Below are 22,757 nucleotides of genomic sequence, written 5' to 3'. Positions count from 1 at the left end.
CTGATTGTGACTGGGCCAGTGCTTACGTCACGGCAAACTTAAGCTGATTAACCTGATTGGCCAGGAGATTAACATCATATCTATCAACAATTTAGAAGAAAAGCTATGTATAGTACAAGCCCAAAACAGCCATCCCTGTAGTAATAACATTGCAATATACTGATATTTTCTTATTTTTCTTTCAGTCTTTATTCTGACCGTTATTTAAAGACCACAAGATGACAGACGAATTAGAAAGGAAGCGAAAAGAGTGTTTTGATCGTGCTGTAGAGGGTCTGATGCAATGCTCAGAGCGTGTTGTGGAATTTCTCGAAGGTAAGTGAAACAAAATTATTTTTTTGGTTTCTAATTGGAATTGATATTAATTTATTTGTATATATGAGTAAAGTTCCAGATAAGAAACATGCAAGTGAATTTTAGGATGTTGACGACAAGTTATATTTAATGGTATACGAGATGTGTTACAAAAGAAATGAGATTCATTTTCTGTTAACGACGAATTTTCATCATTCTACAAATCAAGGTTATGTCCTAGACCTGCTATACGGCAATGAAGGCGTTGTTTCCACTCATCGTAGCAATACTGGAAGGCTTCTGCTGAAATACATTTCAGGTTGTCAGTATTCTCTGGTGGGCATTATCCAAAATATCAAAATGGTTCCCTTTCAAGGGTTTTTGAGCAAGTGCCCTTTCAAGGGTTTTTGAGCAAGAGGAATACAAGAAAATAACGGACTGAGATCCGGCAAAAATAAAGCAGAATTGTTGGAATTTGCCGCAGGCCGAAAGTGTCCAGCGTTTTTTTTTTTTTTTCAGTAAAATCCACATTAAAATAACAATCCCATCCAAGAAAGTAATAAAATCTCCAAAAATATACTTCAAAATTTGGAATGAAATGATAACCTTAATGTGACTCTATTATTCCTCACTTCAATTGTTTCAGACCATTAAAAAAAAAAATGTTTAGGAAAATTCCCATCTATTAAATTCGCTGTAACGATCTTAAAACTGTAATGTGTAACAAAAAACAGTGCCACTATATTCCCTTTGCTTTTGTAATATATATATACGTGTATTAGTATCAACAAAAATTAAAATGTCTTTCCCCACGTGTGAATTGATCACAAATCGAAAACGCTTAAAATGGAAATTATTAAAGATATGCCTTCATTTTCTCAACATTAAGGTTGTATAATTACACACATATACAAAAGAATGGGATTTACATTAAAAAGATAACAAAATCTTTTCTTTGTTTCCGATTTACGGTATTCACAAATTCCCAAATCAGATTTTTTTTTTTTTTTTTTTTGTATAATGCTATCATTTGAATGGAAAACACTAGGAACTCGACACTTTAAAAAGGTAATTACTAAAAATCTGCCGCTTTACTTTGTCAACGCTTTACTTTCGATAACTGCACACACAAAAACGAAAAAGAGTTCCATTAGAAAGGAAATCGGGGAATCTTTGAATTCTTCCGTATCTGGTGCAGTGTGTGACGTATAGTAGTACCATTGCCGTGATATCTACTGGAAGAAAACAAATTGGCGAATGGAAATTAGTTTGTTTATTGACCTTTATTTGATTATTTTTTAACAATTTGAGTTGATTAATCTATTGTCAGTTCCTTAATATGTGTAATAATGAAAACCATACTACAGTAATTACTCCATTATACAAAGTATTCCCATATTTTTGTAGTGCGTAGCATGTTTCTTAACATGATAATAAGAAGAAACAAAGCATATTTTGCAGAACTTTTGTATGAGGAGATGTAAAAGGTTAATCCATGTTTCTATTGTGAATGCTGTGTTACATGGAAAAATGTGGACGTTACGGAAAGCAACGAAATTTTTTTAGAGGCTTTTTGAAATTTAAATGTGAATAAGAATAGAAAAAGACATGAACGGTAAACTAATAAGAAGTATGTTTCAATACTGACTTGAAAGTATTCCAATAGCGACCAAGATTCTTCATAATATTTCGGACACGTGTCTCTAGTGCTCATTCTCAGGTTGGTTTTAAAGCTTATATCATGTTACACAGATAGCTGACCATATGCAGTAATGTTGCACTTCAATGGTAAGAAAATAATTATAAACTATGGATACCATGTGTTGTATCCACACTTTCTTTTTATTAAAGTAAATACAATACGGTTCCAATTATTTTATGAATGACCGGATAATGCATTATACTTAGTCATTGATTTGGGGCCACTCTGGCTCAGTGGTAGAGCGTTCACCTCTGGTGCATGGGGCCCTTGGTTCGATTCCAGCTCGCGCCACGTGAGCTTTGTGGTGGACAAACGTCGTGTGCGTGGGTTTTCTTGGAGTTCTCCCGTTTCCTCTCACTTTTTTCATTACACCATTTCATAAATTTCTCATCACCACCGTCTCCTTTAGTGTAGCCGGCATAACCATGGGACGTGAAACTTGAAGATTTCATTATTTATTTCATTTAATCATTCATTTATTTCTATAGTCTGTTTACAAATTTTATAAACACATAAAATCTTCTATAGGTTGTGTCGAAAACAGAACAACGGAATTTGTTTGACTTCTAGACTGGTAAAAATTGCTTAAAAATACACAACTTGAAAATACGTCAAAAACCACCTTTAAATTTGAAAACGAGCTTAGTACACGAACTAATTTGCTGATAAAAACTCATTAAGTGACATTTACCAAATATTCTATGCATGTAAAGAATCGTACATACAGTAGGCATATCAAAAAGAAATATTACCAAAAGAATAAAACAACACATAAGGGCAGCGTTTTCCAACCTTTTTCAACTTGCGGCACACTACTTGTGTTAGTTGGATTCTCGCGACACACTTATAGATATTATTATTTGTAAATATAAAACACAGTGGTATTTTTTCTGTGATTATTGATCGCCTTCTCACAGAGAAGAAAACTCGATCACTGGTTTTTCCCCTTGGTAAATCATTATGCTTATTTTTCATTCTAATTTAAAAATAGAAAACAACTGCAATGAAATATTGGACTCAGGTTTTTAAAAATACGCTTTCTATTTAAAAACTGTATCCAACCTTTTACTAAGAAGGAAGATCACTAAATAACGAAAGAACAAACAAATCCCTTTTACTTTTAAAACACAAATGTAGATAGTTTGTTGAAAGGATTGAATGATATTTTAAATTTTCAAGTTACGAAATAGTGTGCAACAATAAAGAAGCAATAATTGTCACAACAATGATAACAAATACTGTTTTTCAACATTAGAAATGTACGGAACAGTGACATGGTATGAAACTTAAAATTGTAGATTCATAGTAGAGGTTCAAAGTAATGTGAAATACAAATATACATTTTTCCCTACGTTTTGCAACTTGATTGCTATAAATTTAGTAATTTTGTTTCGATTCCTCGCGGCATATCAGCGGCTCATTCACGGCACACCGGTTGGGAAACGCTGCATTAGGGAATTCAGGAAAGATAAAAGAAGCTATTTCAGGACTATTCTATGCAAAATATTTGCTATTTCCTGAAATCTATCCGGTACACCCTTTCACCCTAGTAAAAAATCAGAATTATGTGCTCCAAACACGGAAAACATATATTAAATACTAAAAATACGATTTTTTTTTGTCAATTATGGAAACAGCACCCCGCCAAAAAAAATAAAAAAAACCTTACGTGCTGGAACTTTCTTGATGAGATATTCGTAATCAGCTTCTCGAAATCTGTCCGGTACACCCTTTCACCCTCGTAAAAATTCAGAATTATGCACTCCAAACACGGAAAACACATATTAAATACGAAAAATACAATTTTTTCTGTCAATTATGGAAACAGCACCTCGAAAAAAAAAGTGCTGGAACTTTCTCGATGAGATATTTGTAATCAACATCTCGAAATCTATCCGGTACACCCTTTCACCCTCGTGGGAGGATTTTCATGCCGACCAGTGGGAGCAAGATATAAATATATGTAATACATTATAGGAAATTTTCCGTTACTGTACTTGTGTACTAGTATCTATGGGCTGGTATAATTTCTTTATTACCACTTACGTAAATCATCATCATCATCATAGTACAGCATGTGATCAGCTAGCTGCGTAATATGGTGTATACTTTAAAACCATTCTGAGAATTAACACTCGAGAAATGGGTCATAATATTGAAGAAATGTGAAGAAATTTGTCCCCACACAGGAATACTTTCAGCTCAATATTTTGGCATAAATGTGTGTTCCGTACGTTCCATAAGAATAAAGAATTAATTGTGATTTTGAGTTTAGTGTCCCTTTCAGCAGAGAGCGTATATGAGACGTGGACCTACAGCTTAATTTGGGATCCGAACCACATATCCTCCAGCCAGGGAATCGAACCCGGGATCCGAACTACATCCTCCCACGCCAACGATGCGTAAGCTAACCGCTTATCCACGAGGGAGCTCATGGGGAATAAATTAAATACGGGGGCCGATTAATAAATAAGGCTTAGCAGTTTGTGTAGAAGAAAGTGTAAAAGTAACACATTGAGAATGTGTACACAAAATAAAGGCTTACTTTAAAGCTACTTTTTAACATAGCCTCCAAATGTCTCAACATAGTTTTTCCATCGTATCCCAAGTTTCAAGAAACCATTTCATAGAAGTCATTTTTTTTTGGGAGTATGGCCAAGTCGTACAACCAATTTTGTTTTGTTATCTGAATTGAAACGCTGGCTGGCCAAGAATTTCTTCATCGGAGCGAAAGGACTATAGTTTAAAGGTGCCAGATCAGGACTGTGCGTTTTCTGCTCGAGCATTTCACAACTAGCTTTTCGAGTTTGTCACAAATAGAAGCAGCGTCATAAAAGAGTTTTAACAGGGTTGCCACAGACCTGGAAAGTCAGGGAAAGTCATGGAATTTGAAAGTGGTCAAGGAAAGTCATGGAAACAAGGTCAAAAGGGATGAAAGTCATGGAAAATTGTATGAAAATGTATGTTTTAAATCATTTTGCTGTTTTAGTACTTTTTCACAGACTAAGTGGGTATCTTAGTAATGGTAGCAGTACATAGTTTTTGTTTGTGTAATAATAATAATAATAATAATAATAATAATAATGCAAAGGGATCGGGTTACCAAAAGATTCTTCTTCTCAAGTCATCACAGCCGACCATAGAGACTTTTTTCAAGTCCAAGACTGACTGCAACAGTGGTGAAAACAGTGCTGAACAAAGTGCAGTTCAGGGTCCTTTGACATCTACCAGTGACAAACTCTCACAACATTCTCTCAAGTGTTGCGTGTGCTGATATAACTTCTGCGGAAATCCGATGGGCTTTAAAAGTAGTGGAAGATAAATTGTTTCGTAACTCCTGTGAAAAGATTAGTGGCGATTTCAGGTCCATATTTTATGATAGTGCAATTACCAGCAAATTTCAGCTAGGTAGAACACAGTATTCATGTTATGAATCATGACCTAGCTCCATACTTTTATACTGAACTGAAAGACAGATTGAGGTGCTGCAATTACCAGCAAATTTCAGCTGGGTAGAACACAGTATTCATGTTATAAATCATGACCTAGCTCCATACTTTGATACTGAACTGAAAGACAGATTGAGGTGCTGTGAGGACTTTGTGATTTGTTTTGACAAAGCCATGGATAATGTTGTCCGAAAGGCTCAGTTAGACCTGAGTATTAGGTATTTCGGCACTAACAAGACCCTTGTGTATACACAGTACTTGAACAGCATATTTTTGAATGGAACCACAGCAGGTGACATTCTGGGAGCCTATACCCGTGGCATAGCAGATTTACCAAGAAGTGTGTTGCAGTTATCCATGGACGGACCTAATGTGAACTTGAGTTTCTGGAAGAAACTGAAAGAGGACATGTTTGCAGAAGATCTACATGGAAAGCAGCTATTTGATATTGGTGTTTGTGGGTTACATGTCGTTCATGGGTGTATTGGTACTGGAATGCAAGGAGTTAGTTGGGAGGTGAACTTATTTCTGAGAGATTTGTACTATATTTTTAATAACTCACCAGCAAGACGTGGGGAATATACAGCAGTTATAGGTAGTTCAATGTTCCCTATGAAGTATTGCGCAACAAGATGGCTGGAAAATGAAAAATGCACTGAAAGGGCATTGCAAATATTTGAGGATGTAAAAAAGCACATTAATGAAACAAAACCATTAAATTCTGAGCCATACTCTGCACATGCGGGACCCTTTTCTGAAATGTAAATTGAGTTTCTTTAAGACCATCTCATGTGATTGCCAAGGCTTTTTGAGAAGATTCCAGACTTCGGATCCACTGTCTCCATATTTGTATGGAGAGCTTTTGCATCTGTTGACGGTCCTCACGGCTCAAATTGTCAAACCAAGAGTAATGGAAGAAGCTACTGTCAAGCAGCTGTATGCTATACACATAGATAAAGAGTCAGATGCCTTGCTTCTTGCCTCCAAAATAGACATTGGATTCGAGTGTGAAAAGTTTTTAAAAGAAGTCAAAGGTGAAAAAGATGTCAGTGTTTCACAGTTTCGGAATGAGTGTAGGATATTTCTCATGAAAATGATGGACAAGTTCAAAGAGAGATGCCCCTTTCAATATCCTGAAGTGAGAGGAATGTCTTGTTTTGATCCAGCCATTATAATGAACGAACCTGAGGTAGGGAAATCTAGAACAAATGTTCTCCTTAAGAGACTCTCAGTTTAAACAGAATAAGTGGAAGTGTTGCAGAGAAGGCAAAGCATCAATATTTTGAACTATGTTTTAAGGCAAACGGTTCGTTTAAGAACATATTCGAAGAATATGGTAATAAACCACAGCGATTAGATGATTTCTATTAACACTCATGTCCAAATTGATTGTCGCATATTTATAACTGCCTTCTTTTAAGAATATAATTTGGTAATTATTTTGCACAGTACTTTTAATACTGATACTATCTGTATAATCGTTAAATACATGTTTGTGCTAAATTTCATAGGAAAAGAATTATAAATACGAAAATTAAAATGAGTAAAACAAAATGTTGCTAAATGGACAAGAAAGTTTTATTTTTGTTTTATTGTTCTTATTTCCTGCTCTTTTGACATGAAATTTTGCCGATTATACACATACTAACATTATAAGAAGTAGTGGGCGAACTCGTTATCAAATTATATTCGTACAACAACATATTTATAGACATGCGACAATAATTTTGGACATGAATGTACGTATTCTTCAGGATAAAAAGTATGCTGGACTGTGGCAAGTTATGAAGCTAGTGTTGATTGTTTCGCATGGTAATGCATCTGTGCATTCTGGATTTTCGATCAACAAAGACTTCATGGTTGAGAATCAGAGTGAGTTCAGCATCATAGCACAGAAAACTGTTTATGAGGCCATTCAGTTTCATGGTGGCAGAGAACATGTAATCATTACAAGTAAAATGTTGAAATCTGTTCGAGCAGCAAGACAGAGGTATGAAAGTTTTTTGGAAGAGGCACGAAAGCAGAAGACAGATGAGAAGAAAGAGAAAAATGACAAACTTAGAATTGCAAAGGAACTACAGAAACTGCAAGAAGAGAGAAAGGTCATTAGGATGAAAGCCCAGATAGAAGAGGAAGCAGTTGCAGAGAAAATCCAACGGTTGGAGAACGAAGGGAAAAAGTGAACCACTGTTATTCATAACAAATCATTTGTTAACACATAACAAATCATTTAGACTTCATAGTGAGCATTCAAGACAATAATTTTTCTTGCTCTCACACGAAACTTATTGTATCCAGTAAAACGAAAACAATTGCTAATGTTCGTTTTATTTACCTGGTTCGTATTATCTAAATTAATCAAACCTTATTTTGTAAACAGGTTTATTTTCCATCAGCATCTCAGCTTTCCGTTTTAATTATCTGTATAAACAAGTAAGTCATACAATAACCCAAAATGAACATATATTATGTTAAGCCTCGTCTTTGGGCACTCATAAAAAAAGAGGATTTTTCCTCAACTTCCGTGCCCTAGTTATCAGTCTGTCTAAATGTTCACTCTGTGATTTCTCACAGAGTATTGCGAAAGATAGAAACATGAATTGTAAAGAATAGGAAACTGATAATTGAGTGATACAGAGGTTTTAATTTCATTACTTGTTCTCATATAAAAACTGTGTTTGAGACACGAAGCAAAGAATCTGAAACTATCAGAAAAGGTCAACATGAAAAGGTACTTACGTTGTGTTCCTTGTGGTAGTTAAAGTAAATCTCGAAGACTTATGTAACTCTTCTTAACTTATGTAACTTATAGACGAATAGCAATTCTAGAGCTGAAGTGTAGACTTGAAGTATGTGTGTCGAGTGAACGTAAATGGTCCTTTTTATATAAAACTGCGAAATGCAATCCGCGGCCTTTCATATTTCCTTGTCTGGAAGTTCCACGTGTATGTCTGATAGAATAACATACGTTTTGGGCTTATTTCAATAAACCGGAGTAGATTTTGGAAGCAACTCTTAACTTAATTCATTTAGTTCAGACAGTTGGTATTTTGTACTCAATCCAGTCTTCAATTGTTCACATACAAGGTTTGTTCGGGAAGTAGTGGGACTGATTTTTTCCCGCCAAAATATGGTGGAGGAGGGGGTGTTACTGCGCTAGTTAAGTAGTGGGGGTCTTAGCTACCAGTCGCCAGTCGTCTCCAAGTCTTCACGGAGTGTAGATCGAGTTTAAGGTGAACCCCTTTCAAGGTGCCTTGTCATCTCTACAACGAATCGTTTGTTAAAGCAGCGTTAGGCGGTGAAGTTCTGCGTCAAACTGGGTAATACTGCGAGTGAGACTCATGACATAATCAAGACTGCTTATGGGAGTGATGTCATGGGTCGACCAAGTGTTTTTGAGTGGCACAAATTGTTTCAGGAGAGAAGAGAGCAAGTTAAAGATGAGCAACGGACAAGACGTTCTTTGCTGTCATGGACGTCCTGACCAAACATGGTATCACACAGCTTCCCCAGCCTCCCTACAGCCCAGATGTCGCTCCTGCAGACTTCTTCCTCTTCTGACTGAAAAGGACCATAAAAGGACGGCACCACGGATCAACCAGGCCATTCAAGAGGCCGTAACGAGGGAGGTGAAGAGCATTCCAGTTTCTACGTTTCAGGGAGCCTTCGGTGATTGACAGAGTCGCTGGAAACGCTGTGTTGATGCAGAAGGAGCATATTTTGAAAAACATTAAGTCGATGTGTCAAAATTGTGAATATATATATATATATATTCACAATTTTGACACATCGACTTAATGTTTTTCAAAATATGCTCCTTCTGCAGCAACACAGCGTTTTATATATATATTTAAAATTTAGTCCTACTACTTTCCGGACAAACTCTAAATTTTACAAACATTCAAAAATTTACAGAATATTTCAGGTCATGAACTTTCGCTCCCTACTGATGAAAAACGTAGTCAATGCGTTTGAAATGTCAGTTATAATAAATCAAACATGGATAAAACATCAAAACTTTAATTTAATTATAGATATCATCCTGAAAATTAATATATAAAAGAATATCCCATCTGAACAGCATACAACCTGCAACGCAGTAAAGTAATGTGGGTTGTCTAACTGGAAGGACTTCTCAGATACTCGATGCTTTCTGAACCTTTAGAATGTGTGACCCACTCAACCCCTCCCCGAGTCAGAAATCGATGAAACGACATCGTACACGATTAGCTCTCTGGAGACCTGGGTTCGATTCCCGGCGGGAGCTCATGTGCTTCGGATTCCACGTTAATCAGTAGGTCCACGTCTCATATAGCCTCGCTGCTGAAAGGGACGCTAAACTAAAATCAACTCAACAACTCAACGATTAGCTCTGGTAGAGATCCATCTGTCTACAAAATGTGGTTGCTCTAGGCGACTCTTTCTATGCGAAAAACTGTTGACAGACATACACACTTACAGATATTCTTTTATATATTAAGTGGGATGAGACAATGTTTACAATAATGAGGAAGAAACGAAACAATATTCAATGTAATTAAAAATTCAAACTGAAATTGTTGCATCATTGTTCGAAGATAAATTTTATTCTAATGGACTTACTAGAATGTATCCCGGAAGAATTATCAACACCTTTATTGATTTCAAATCAACTAAATAGGCACATCAATAACGAAGTTATACATGGTCATTCATACGTTGAAGTTAATTAATTACAGTTTTTACACTGCACCCGATGAGGCATTTCATGGTGCAGCACGAAGTCTATAATTGTTTCTCGATGAAATTTGTATGGAACTGCAAGGGGAGTACGAGGGGGTACTGATAAGTTCCTGGCTTTGCCATGAAAAACAAGTGTCAGAGGTCGGAGATAACACATTTATTCAACGTATTCCCCATTGAGATCAATGCACTTTCGACAGCGTTGAAAGTTTTCTAGCCCATGAAAATAAGTGAATAAGTAACATAAACTTTTGTTCCTCAAACTAGCTTTCGGCAGCCTATGACGTCAGAAATGTCCTGAAAACGGCGACCCTTCAAATGTTTTTGCAGTTTGGGAAATGGAGAATAGTCAGAAGGGGCAGGTCTAGGGAGTAAGGTGGATAGTGGACCAATTGGAATCCCAGGGTGGCCTTTGGGTGCTTCGACACGTTCCTTTTGATCCGTACCCAAAAGTTTTGGCACCCGTTTCGCTGAAAGCTTGCACATGTTTAGAACTGTGATAATAAGATAACCAACTCGCTTCCTGGAGATGTCTAGGATCTAGGCAATCTGTTTGGCGGATATTTCATGGTCCTCAAGAGTCAGCGCATGGACAGCATTACATTGTTTGGTTTGTTGAGGTTGGCGGGCGTCCGCTGCAGAAGTCATCTTCCACCGTGAAATGGCCAGTCTTAAAACGTGATATCCAGGTTTTTACACAGCTAAGACATTTCTCCCCCAGTGTTTGGCACATCTCCATGTGAATTTCCTTTGCAGGCTTTCCCTGGAGCCATAAGAACTTCATAACGGCGCTCAGCTCCGAAGATGTGAAATTTCACCTACTACCTACAGTAACAGATGTTGTACAATTAGAAATCAATTGATTTTAACACAGTTACTTATTAACATACGAGCCTTTCATATGCCAACAATTTTATTTGTCTACTTTAATTTAAAGGGAACAAAGCCAGGAAATTTTCAGCACCCCCTCGTATACTCGTTAAAAAGGTCAAAATCTGGGCATCTATCTCGAAATTATGTGTAAGCATATCAACAACATATAAATGGATCGAATTGAAAACTACGAATGGGGATCGTAATATTGCAAATTATGAATTCGTTAAAATATCAAATAATACTTTGGATAATGTTGATACTGTCAAATATCCAGGATCAATAATAATATACCAAAACCATGTCCACAAAGAAATTAAATGTCGACCAAAAGCAGGGAATTAGTATTATTATTCATTTTAAAATGTTGTGTCGTCTTGAATTCTGTCGAGGAACTTAAAGCTTAATATATATAAACGATAATCGTGCCTATTGTTTTGTATGGTTGCGAAACATGAACGTTACTCTGAGGGAAGAACGTAGACTAAAAGTATTTGAGAACAAAATCGTGAGACGAATATTCGGACCCAAGAGGAACGGGAATCGCGAATAACGGAAACTTGATAACGAGGAACTACAACATTTATACCGTTTACCAAACATTGTTAGGGTCATCGAATCTAGGAGGCTCAGGTAGGCAGGTCATGTAGCCAGAATGGAAGAAAGTAGGAACGCTTTCAAAATTTTAACTGGAAATGCAATCGCAAAACGGCCATTAGGAAGACAGGTGCAGATGGGAGGACAATATTACGCTGGATCTCGCTGAAATAGGAATGGGTCCAGTTGACAAAGGATAAAAGTCAATGAAGAGGTTTCTTGAACGCGGCATTTAACTTCCGGGTTCCATAGACCATAGAGTTCGTTAGTTAGTTAGGTATTAAGAACTACCAATTTCTTTAAGTCTGTTAAAAAGAGATAAAGAGCAATAGTGGTACAATTGATACGGATGGTATTACAAGTAACAACATATGATGATCATCATCATTATTATTATTATTACTACTACTACTACTACTACTACTACTACTACTACTACTACTACTACTGCTACTACTACTACTACCACCACCACAGTTTATTATTATTATTATTATTATTATTATTATTATTATTATTATTATTATTATTATTATTATTATTATTATTTTATTTCAGGAGAAGAACGCCTTGAGAAGTTGGAAGAGTTGAAGAATTCAATGTTAAAATACGCTTATTTGGATTGTGTTTATAAAGCGTCTCTCGAAGCAGTTGAAGAAGCCAAACAGCTGGAAGAAAATGGAATCGAAGATGTAGACATGGATAAGGTAAATAACTTATCGTACCGTATGTGTTTATATTCATCTTTTCTCCTTATTGTTTTTGTACTGTAGATAATGTGGCACTTGTTGCGGAATATGAGCAGAAAATAAACAAGATGTTAAAAGAACTTAAAAAAAACTGCGAGGAATAGGGGATGAAAATAAACGTTAGAGAGACAACAGTAATGGTGATTGGAACGAATCGGTCTGTTTCAAATATAGAAGTAAAAAGTGAGAAAGAGTGTAGAACAGGTTACTAGTTTACGGCACCTGGGTAGTGTTATTAATAAAAAGATGAAGTGTGAACGTGAAACGATAGGAATGAGGAAAAGAAGCATTTTGGAAAAAGAAAAGTCTAATTTGTGGATTCATGAATAAAGAGTTAAGGAGAACACTCATAAAATATTTCGTGCGGATTATTGTGCTCTATGTGGCAGAAACATGGCCATTACGCAAAAGTGATGGGGAAAGATTGGAGACTTTTAAAATCAGGGTTAGAGAAACCCATGGAATTTCTATGGCTATGGAAATTGTTAGGGAATTTCGTTATGGTTCACAGAAAAAAAATCTTACATTGAGAATTTTGTTAACGAACTCTCATCCATCGGTCGTAAAGTTGTAGTGATTAAGCATAGAAAAATCTTTGAGTCTAACGTCCCGCAATTATGTCTGTTAGGCTAAGCGAGTCGGATGATCAAGACAAGTGAATGGTGATGGAAGAATTGGTGGAATGATAGTGTGGGAGTACCTCGAGAAAATCCACGGACACGATGTTATCCACCACAAACTTAGCCGGGTATCGAACCAGAGATCCCACGCACCATACGTAAGCGCTCTACCACTGAGCCACCGTGCCCTCGATTGAGCCATAAAGACTAATCCCCTTAATAGTGCTTTGGTATGTTTGTTTGTTTTTTAGCGTAGTGTGTTTTGGGCAGTTGGTGGATTTTTCCTGCTTTTAAGGTTAAAATAGGAGGAACTATAGGTAATGACAGGTACATACTAGCAGCAGGTAAAATAATGGGTTATTTAATGTGAAAGTTTCCTCCATGCTTATCGAAATGAGAGAAATGAACCAGAGATGTGCGTCTACGCGTAAAAAACGATAGTTTACGTTTACGTGTCAACAATGCGTAGATTATGTAGAATATGTCAACAACACGTAATTTAATATGGCGTCGTGGACAATAAAGGAGCTTTCTTTTGTCGTTACCTTGCGAAATTGCGTACAAAATAAAGTGCCTAGACCAGCGAATAGTAACTTTTGAATACTTAGTTTCGTCTTGATGAAGGAAAATGAAAAATATTATGCATTTTGTAAAATATACAAGAAAAAATTGGCAAATACAGCAGCTTCAAGACTGAAAGCCCACAGGTTAGAATTAGTTTTGTAAGTTTCATTATAAAAGCAGTACTCGAAGTGGAAAATCTAAGGAAGTGGTATGTGCAGAGCAGAGTAAACATACCCCCTTGTTATTCGGAACGTAAAAACAAACAAGGTAACTTTTTACTTTGGGTTGCACTTGCAAGTAGTGGTAGGGCAGGTTAGAAGACCCACAGGGCGCGCTGTGTTCTGATTTCGAAATTAATTACACTAATAGTAAAAGTACTAGTAGTGGATGCAGTAGTAGTAGAAGGACTGATTAGACGCGGATGAAGTCACTGTGCGACCCAAAGTTAATTTTTGCCAAAAGTAATAAGAGGTATGCTGATCATATTCTTCTGAGGTGGGGGTACGCTGATCGTAATTCTCCTTAGGTGGTGGTATGCTATATCCCCACTTCGAGCACTTGGTAAAAGTGATCCAATGTGTTTGTGTTCAAGGAGTGTATAGTTTTTACAGGGGTTAAGTTTAGAGTTACCTCTCCACTTTTTATAAAAATTATGAAAATTTACAGGAGAAATGAGGTAAGAAATGATAATATGAAGTTTTTATTTGATATTTAGGAATGTAAGTTCGGCAGGAGAGTTATGTTTAATGCGAGAAAAGATATGTGGAAGTTAGCACTATTTGCCGGATGCGGAAGCATTCGCGGAAGGTTTCAGCAGCATGGTAGTTGTAAAATATGGCAAACAGGTGTAACGGATGCACAAAAATAATGAAGAAAACCTTTTAAATTTTTGTGAAGCACACGGAGTACTGAAGTTACGTGAAATGTATCAATTTTTAATATTTTAATCTTTGTTTTTAGTATGTTGCAAAGTACAAGGGCACCTTCAGACTGGAGGGGCAACTCTAAACTTAAGCCATTCTTCCTTACATTTGATCATGGTTGTCTACATAGTCTACACGAGAAAAGGTGTAATGTAGATTACGTATAGATTACAGTAGACAATCGCGTAGACGTGAAATTATAGTTTACGGCACATCACTGAAGTGAACGCCAGAACCATTGCCAATCACTTGTGTAAAACACTTAAAATGTGTCAATTTTGTTAGTGCACGTGATGTCGTTAGGCTTTTGCTATTAAATTATGTTGTGATAACTGTTTAAAGATTTCTGCCATTAACTTGGTTAGGTTTTGATGACTTAAAAAGTAAATAAATAAATAAATAAATGGAAGTGGAGAGGGTGGCTGTGATCGGTGAAGGGAGGCCACTAAAATAGTCATAAAGATAAATGAATTAGTTAGTTTGCACATTTGCATATCCATATAAACAATGGTGAAAATTTGCAATACTTCAAACATACGTACGTTATATTTTTTATGAGCTAAACTAAGAAAAATGATAGTGAAAGTCATGGAGAAAGATAATGGAAAGTCAGGAATTTAATTCTGTAGGTAGGATAGATATCGTGAAACTAAAATTTGGAGAAGAACCGAGAGAATTAGGTGGATCGAACGAAAACGTAGTAGAAAGTGTTACAATAAGTGGGGGAGAAAAGAATAATTTTAAATGTAATTGAAATCAGGAAGGAAAAACTAGTTGGGAAGAAATTTTATCATGGGAGACATGCTAGAAGGTATGGTGACAAGAGAAAAGGAGGAAGGCGCGAAAGAGGTGACAGATGATAGACAGTATTAAAAAAAAAGAAAGAAGTGGTTAACTGAAAGCCATGCGCATAGAAGCTTTTCAGGTCGCGACAAGTGCCTACCTGGCAGAATATTGGTGGTGTCATTATCATCTTAAGGCTTCTATCATTACAGTGCTTGTGAGGTGATATCATTTAGCTTCAACCCATTGTTGGAAAGGTGTATGTCAGAAAGGAAATGTGAGATGTCATAGTAAAAACTCCTTTAACGTTGATGGAGCTATGGAACGTCCAGAAAACTGGTTTGGCACCGTTACTTTTAAGTTTTTGTTTCTCTGTAGGCGTATAGGGTGGGCGCCGGCAATTAAATTAAAAGGAATATGAAGTCATATCCGAAATTAAATGATCCAGGAACCAACAAACCCTCACAACAAGTGAAAATCTCGCCCGTTGGCGGCCAAGGTAGCGGAACAGCAGGAATGCGCGTCCTCGTAACTCACTCAAACTCAAGAACGCTGATAAACCATATGCAAGAAAAGTTAACAGCTAATGGCATGCGACTATAAACTAAGTGGAATGATTCAAACAACTGAATTAAAATCACAGTATTTATTAGGCTGAGGGCTCAATACTCGTTATACAATTTTGTAAAGTATATTACAGTATAAACATTTCTTGAGTAAATATTCGTTCACTGTTTTTACAAATAATGATACCTGTATTATTATTATCACGCAGTGAAGCACATTACCCCTTCTTCCTTCTGTGGGAGCTCACTAGTTGCAGCTTGCGTCGTTCTTCTGTGGGAGCTCACTACTTGCTCTATCTAGCGCCGAGTTCAAAATGGACGAGTTGTTCTTGCTGCTCGTGGAGTATAGCCACTTCGTAGGCTCACTGACTGGATAGCAGCGTTGCCAGCCTATAGGGTGACATCACTCGGGTGTCTGTGTACGTCACCTGGAGAGTTCTACCGGGAAGACTATCACAGAATGTGTCTATGAAGAATTAGCTGTTAGAACAACAGTTTAATGGAAGCGTTAATTATCAAGATTTAATTGAAAACAAAGAACATCTGAAATAAATTTCCAGATCTCAGGTTGAATCCAAGACGAGAACATCTGAAATAAATTTCCAGATCTCAAGTTGAATCCAAGACAGAGAACATCTGAAATGAATTTTCAGATCTCAGTTTGAATTCAAGATAAGAGAGCATCTGAAATAAATTTACACATCTCAAATTGAATCCAAGACAAGAAAACATCTGAAATAAATTTCCAGGTCTCAGTTTGAATCCAAGACAAGAAAACATCTTACATAAATTTCGAGATCTCAGGTTGAATCCAAGACAAGAGAACATCTGAAATAAATTTCCAGATCTCAAGTTGCATCCAAGATAAGAGAATATCTGAAATAAAATTCCAGATCTCAATTCATCTTAAGCTTTTAGTGCTGTGTCGTATTGTCTTGAATTATTCTAGCAGATCTTCCTAGTTTAAATGCTAAGTAGTTGACCTATTATAAATAAAGTTTGTGATACTTACAACCTTCATCCTTTTTACACAATGTTAATGTTGTTTCCTTGTGGGTATTACATGTAAAAACAGAAAACATTTTTTCTCCTTAAGCCATGTTTTTTTTTTTTTTTTTTTTTTTTGTGTAAGAAATTCAGAGGGGCAGGGGAGAGAAATTCCGTTAGCTTAGAAATCTAACCTTGATCTTCGACTTACCATCCCAATGTACTAACTTTTATACGCTACTCTGTTCATTCGAAGACTAATCACGAATTTTCATTCTTCAATTTGGACCTCAGCATTTCAAACAACATGAACCGGATCACAACTTCTTTTGAGTTTTGAGAATCTATTAATGAGCGTATATTACAGTTGAATTAGATGTATGTTTAGGAAAGAGACAGGTGTTCACTCACACCCTTTCACAGTGATCCAAGCTTCTGTTGACTGGCGACACACCGCCCGCAGTACACTTGCGTTAGGTACTATTATTAATATACACTAGCTGAAATGATCGTTCTTTACATGGGAAGAATAAAGTTAATGCTAAAGAATTCAAATATATGAAAGATATGGAACCCAGAACACAAAAGAAACGTTGTTGCCTACCTTACATTCAACTGAGGTAGACGACAACCGTTTCTGTACTATACATAAACGTACTTTAAATTTTGATCCCCCGGTAAATCCTACCTCGGGAAAACGGCTTCGTACGCGATTGAATATATGTACAAAAGCCCGCAATAGGTCATATGTTATGAAATACAACTTTACAGGAGTAGAAAAATTCTCTTACTTTGTACAGTTTTGAAAGACATGGAACATAATTCAATTATTCGTAACTTTGCTTCCACTAACCAGATACATACGTTATTTTGCCAGACAAAAATACAGTTGGTACCATACACCCCAGTTTTAACATATGACGCAAAAGGGCTTCAAGTTAATTTTAACTTTTCCCTAAAGGCTTCATAGTAAAAATATAATATGACATACCAGTACAGATTTTTCGTGGTGGACAAACCCCGTGTGCGTGGATTTTCTCTGGGTTCTCCCGTTTCCTCCCAATTTCTTCATTCCACCATTTTTGTTTATTTCTCATAATCACCGTCTCCTTTAGCCTAGCCGGCATAACGTGGGACGTAAAGCTTAAAAGATTTTATTTCATTTTTTTTTCAGTGTGGACTTATATTCCTCCAGTACGGCTTAAAATTTATTTTTAAATTCTAGAATTTCGCAACACGTCTCATCTGGACTGTACGACGCGTCTGTTGGGAATCGCTGCCCTATCATATGTGAAGCAGTACTTACTTGTAATGGCCTAAGGCGTATACCATGCGGTCTTATGTGTATGGCTGTTATAGGGACGCACTGGGTAGCGTAGTGATCAGCACAGCGGCACAGTAATCTGGCCACCAGCTCGATTATCAGCATAGTAAGACTTTTTCACTTATAAATTTTCTCCTGACTAATTGACTGATACACTTTCATGCGAGAATCTCTAGTCCGATTTGTGATGGGAATACCTATTAGGATCCCATGTAAAAACAATGGACGTCTCATATAACCCTGGTGCTGAAGATTAACTTAATAATAATAAAAAAAATACTAAGGAAATTTCAACTATGCTTAATTATGTGAAGTCTTACAGGATGGCTATGTCCGTCTACCTTTTTGACGAGGAAAAACGGTAAGAGATATCGAAAAGTTTTTTTTTTTTTTTTTTAATTAATCCAGATTCCCAGTAATAGGTTCCGTCTACTCCGTTAACCCTCTATTCAAATCGGAAATGGTTGAAATTATCCATTTCCGATTTCAACGTTGATATATATATATATATATATGATGTATGTATGTATGTGTGTGTAGTATTTTTTCCCCAGTGTAACGCAAAGATTAGAAGTTTTTTCGCGTAGCAGCGCAGAGGTGGCTAGTATTTCCTATCCAGTGCAGCGCGGAAATTAGAAAGAAATCTCTTGCGTGTAGTGGCGCAGAGGTGGGTGTATTTCTTGCCCAGTGCAGCGCGCAAATGGTAAAGTTGGGGAGTCTGTCCCTCTAGAACAGCTTGGAGAAAAAGGTAGGAAACACTCAGCTGAAACTGATGTCTTCTATCTCTTTCATAGCTAGTTTTGAAGGCGCAGCCTGTAGAGGGGTTATAGGTTTTTTGTGTCTGTATATATAGGCCTATATATATATATATATATATATATATATATATATATATATATATATATACCGGGTGAGGCATTTAGAACTGTTTTTGGAAATATCTGGAAAACCACAAATCGGAGTTTAAAAAAGTTGTAATAAAAGTTGTTCGTCTCGAAGGGGAACATCCAATGATACCACACTTGACCCCCTACCCCCACCCCCCGGGGGCAGGAGTGGGGTCAACTTTGAAATGTTAAATAGCAACCACAATTTTTTATTGCATATCCTGATTCTCCGTGAAAAAATACGTAACCTTTGTTTTGAACATTTTTTCTTTGCGTGATAGATGGCGCTGTAATCGACAAAAATCAAAATGCCTTACAAACGAAAAATGAGGCATTTAAGACTGTTTTTCAGAATATCATGAAAACTACAAATCGGATTTTAAAAAAAGTTGCAATAAAAGTTGTTCGCCTAGAAGGGGGGCATCCAACGATACCACACTCAGCCCCTTAACCCACCCCCAGAGGCGGGAGGGGGGTCAACTTCGAAATCTTCAATAGAACCACCTTTTTTATTGCATATTCTGAGTCTCGGTAAAAAATAAGTAACTTTTGTTTCAAACATTTTTTTCGTTGCGTGATAGATGGCGCTGTAATCGACAAAAATCAAAATGGCTTACAAACGAAAAATGAGGCATTTAAAAGTTTTTCAGAATATCAGGTAAACTACAAATCGGATTTTAAAAGAAGTTGTAATAAAAGTTGTTTGTCTCGATGGGGGACATCCAATGATACCACACTCGACCCCCTACCCCCAACCCCCGGAGGCGGGTCAACTTTCAAATCTTAAATGGGAACCACCATTTTTTATTGCATATTCTGATTCTCGGTGAAAAAAATAAGTAACTTTTGTTTAAAACATTTTTTCGTTGCGTGATAGATGGCGCTGTAATCGACAAAAATCAAAATGGCTTACAAACACGAAAAATGAGGCATTTAAAACTGTTTTTCAGAATATCAGGAAAACTACAAATTGGATTTTAAAAAAAGTTGTAATAAAAGTTGTTTGTCTCGAAGGGGGACATCCAATGATACCACACTCGATCCCCTACCTCCACCCCCCGGGGGCGGGAGGGTGGTCAACTTTGAAATCTTAAATAGAAACCACCATTTTTATTACATATTCTGATTCTCCGTAAAAAAAATACGTAACTTCTGCATTGAACATTTTTTTCGTTGCGTGATAGATGGCGCTGTAATCGACAAAAATGAAAATGGCTTATAAACGAGAAATGAGGCATTTAAAACTGTTTTTGGGAATATCTGGAAAACTACAAATCGGATTTTGAAAAGTTGCTGTAAAAATTGTTCGTCCCGAAGGGGGCATCCAGTGTTACGACATTCGAAACCCCATCCCCACCCACCGGGGGCGGCAGGGGGGTCAACTTTGAAATCTTGAATAGGAACCACCATTTTTTATTGCATATTCTGATTCTCCGTGAAAATATACGTAACTTTTGTATTGAACACTTTTTCGTTCCGTGATAGATGGCGCTGTAATGTACAAAATAAAGATGGGTTACAAACACTCGGCAAAATTAAAGTAAGTTACAAAATACACATCAGATTAGAAAAGTTAATACTGTGATATTTTCGGAAATACTACCAAATTACACCATAGTTGATTCACCCTCTACAATCTCATATTAGAAAGGCTCAGTGGCAGAGCGTTCACCTCTGGTGCTTGGGGTCCCGGGTTCGATCCCAGCCCCCGCCAAGTGAACTTTGTGGTGGACAAACACCGTGCTCGTGGGTTTTCTCGGGGTACTCCCGTTTCCTCCCACTTTCTTCATTCCACCATTTCACTCATCTCTCATTATCACCGTCTCCATTAGCCTCACCGGCATAACCGTGGGACGTAAAACTCAAAGATTTCATTTCATTTCATTTCATATTAGAAAGGCAGTTATTCTAAAATCTGTAATGATAAACCGGTGTTTTATAGCAAAAACACTTGATCCTCCAAAACTTAATACATTACTATGTCCACATTGTTAGTGTAATTTCTGTCACAGATGTCACTTAAAGGGAGAGCATTTGGAAACACTTAAGGTTTGTTTTTGTCAATGTATTAAAATCTAGTTTTAGCGTTTCTCAGGAACAACGACGTGGATGTAGTAATAATTCGGGATGCTTTTTTAATATGAGTTCCCCTGCCTCTCACCATCCGGAGCAGAACGTTTGGGCGTAAGGCCGTTTCGGCGCAAGATGTTTTGCCTCAAAGCCGTATATCTAAATAGGTTAATTTACTTAAATGGGTTATAATTATAATGTATTTCATAACGAGAACCCGGATGTTTTCGCACTAAAACTCTTGAAAATAGACACTAATATCACAAATACTCTGTCATAAAAAATAACTGCAACCCTTAAGAAATTCAGCAAGATGAAATTTGACATCAATTTTCTAAAAAAACAAATCTTCAAAAACTAAATTTTCGTTACGTTATTACAGTATGCCCTATGGTAAACAGTCTCAGTTGCATTAAATGCTTAGGCCTAGTTTTGTTCTAGTAAATTGTTGTATATGCCTAATGCAGAAGGAAAAAAATCTTATGTTACATTTACCATGACATTATCATTGCATGACGGAATTATGGGCCAAACCCAGCAAGTACCGTAAGACGGGGTTACTTTACACAAGATTTAAGCCATTTTAAAGAAAATTAGTGGGAGATTTACGGGATTTGGGACTTTCAGGTTGAAACCCACCCAAATTGCACGATTTCTTATTTAAAAAATCTAATTTTAGTCATTCCTATGTGTATAAGCTGAAATCCTAGTCATTGAAAAAAAAAGAAGAAGAAGTATTTGTGAGTAATTTATTTATAATTAATATAAGAGAAGTGAGTAATAAAACAGCCAACACTATTTAATGTCTATCTAGAAGAGATAGTGAAAAAGAGCCTACATGATGATGATGGTATTTCGGTAGGAGGTAGAATGATTAGATGCATAAGATTTGCAGACGATATGGCGCTTGTTGCAGAATCTGAAAAGAAAATCAATAAAATGTTAGAAAAAATGAGAAAGGGCTTTGAAGAATATGGGATGAAAATAAATGTTAGAAAGACAAAAGCCATGGTGATTGGAACGAAGGGGTCTGTGTCAAATATTAAAGTAGGAGGGGAGAAAATAGAACAAGTGAATAGTTTTCGATACCTGGCTAGTATTCTTAGTAATGACATGAAATGCGAGCGTGAAATAAAAGCAAGGATAAGAATGGCGAAAGAAGCCTTTAAAAGAAAGAAAAGTCTGTTTTGTGGGACCTTGAACAAAGAGTTGAGAAAAAGACTCATAAAATGCTTCGTGTGGAGTGTTGTACTGTATGGGGCGGAAACGTGGACATTGCGTAAGGGTGACGAAAATCGACTGGAAGCCTTCGAAATGTGGGTGTGGAGAAGAATGGAAAGAATTAGTTGGGTCGAGCGGAAAACGAATGAGAGAGTGTTAGAAATGGTGGGTGAGAAAAGAACACTTTTAGATATTATTAAGAAGAGGAAGAGAAACTGGTTGGGACATTGCCTAAGAAGAGATTGTATCATGAGGGACGTCCTAGAGGGTATGGTGGCGGAAAGAGAGGGAGGGGGCGAAGGAGACTATAATTAATGGATGATATTAAAACAGAAAGATCATACGCGAAGACGAAAAGGTTAGCGGAGGACCGTGGACCATGGAAGCTTCTCAGCTGCGGCAAGTGACCTGCCAATAAAGGCAGAA

The 22,757-nt window shown here is 36.8% G+C and overlaps 1 protein-coding gene across 1 annotated transcript in view; it reads left to right on the top strand.

Moving 5' to 3' along the window:
- The window catches only part of LOC145671308 (E3 SUMO-protein ligase NSE2-like), a 117,482-nt gene that overhangs the window by 21,455 nt on the left and 73,270 nt on the right, over positions 1-22,757 (top strand). Inside the window, exons 2-3 of the mRNA XM_081740282.1 lie at positions 186-315; positions 12,196-12,344. Of these exons, the coding sequence (XP_081596408.1) occupies positions 219-315; positions 12,196-12,344 (246 nt within the window). The 5' untranslated portion in view covers positions 186-218. The remainder of the gene's footprint in view (positions 1-185; positions 316-12,195; positions 12,345-22,757) is intronic.

Source organism: Thermobia domestica, chromosome 15 (genome assembly GCF_964235325.1).
Source record: "Thermobia domestica chromosome 15, izTheDome1.hap1.1, whole genome shotgun sequence".
NCBI lineage: Eukaryota > Metazoa > Arthropoda > Insecta > Zygentoma > Lepismatidae > Thermobia > Thermobia domestica.
The sequence above is the reverse complement of the archived record's forward strand: the minus strand, read 5'-3'. Positions and strand labels throughout refer to the sequence as shown.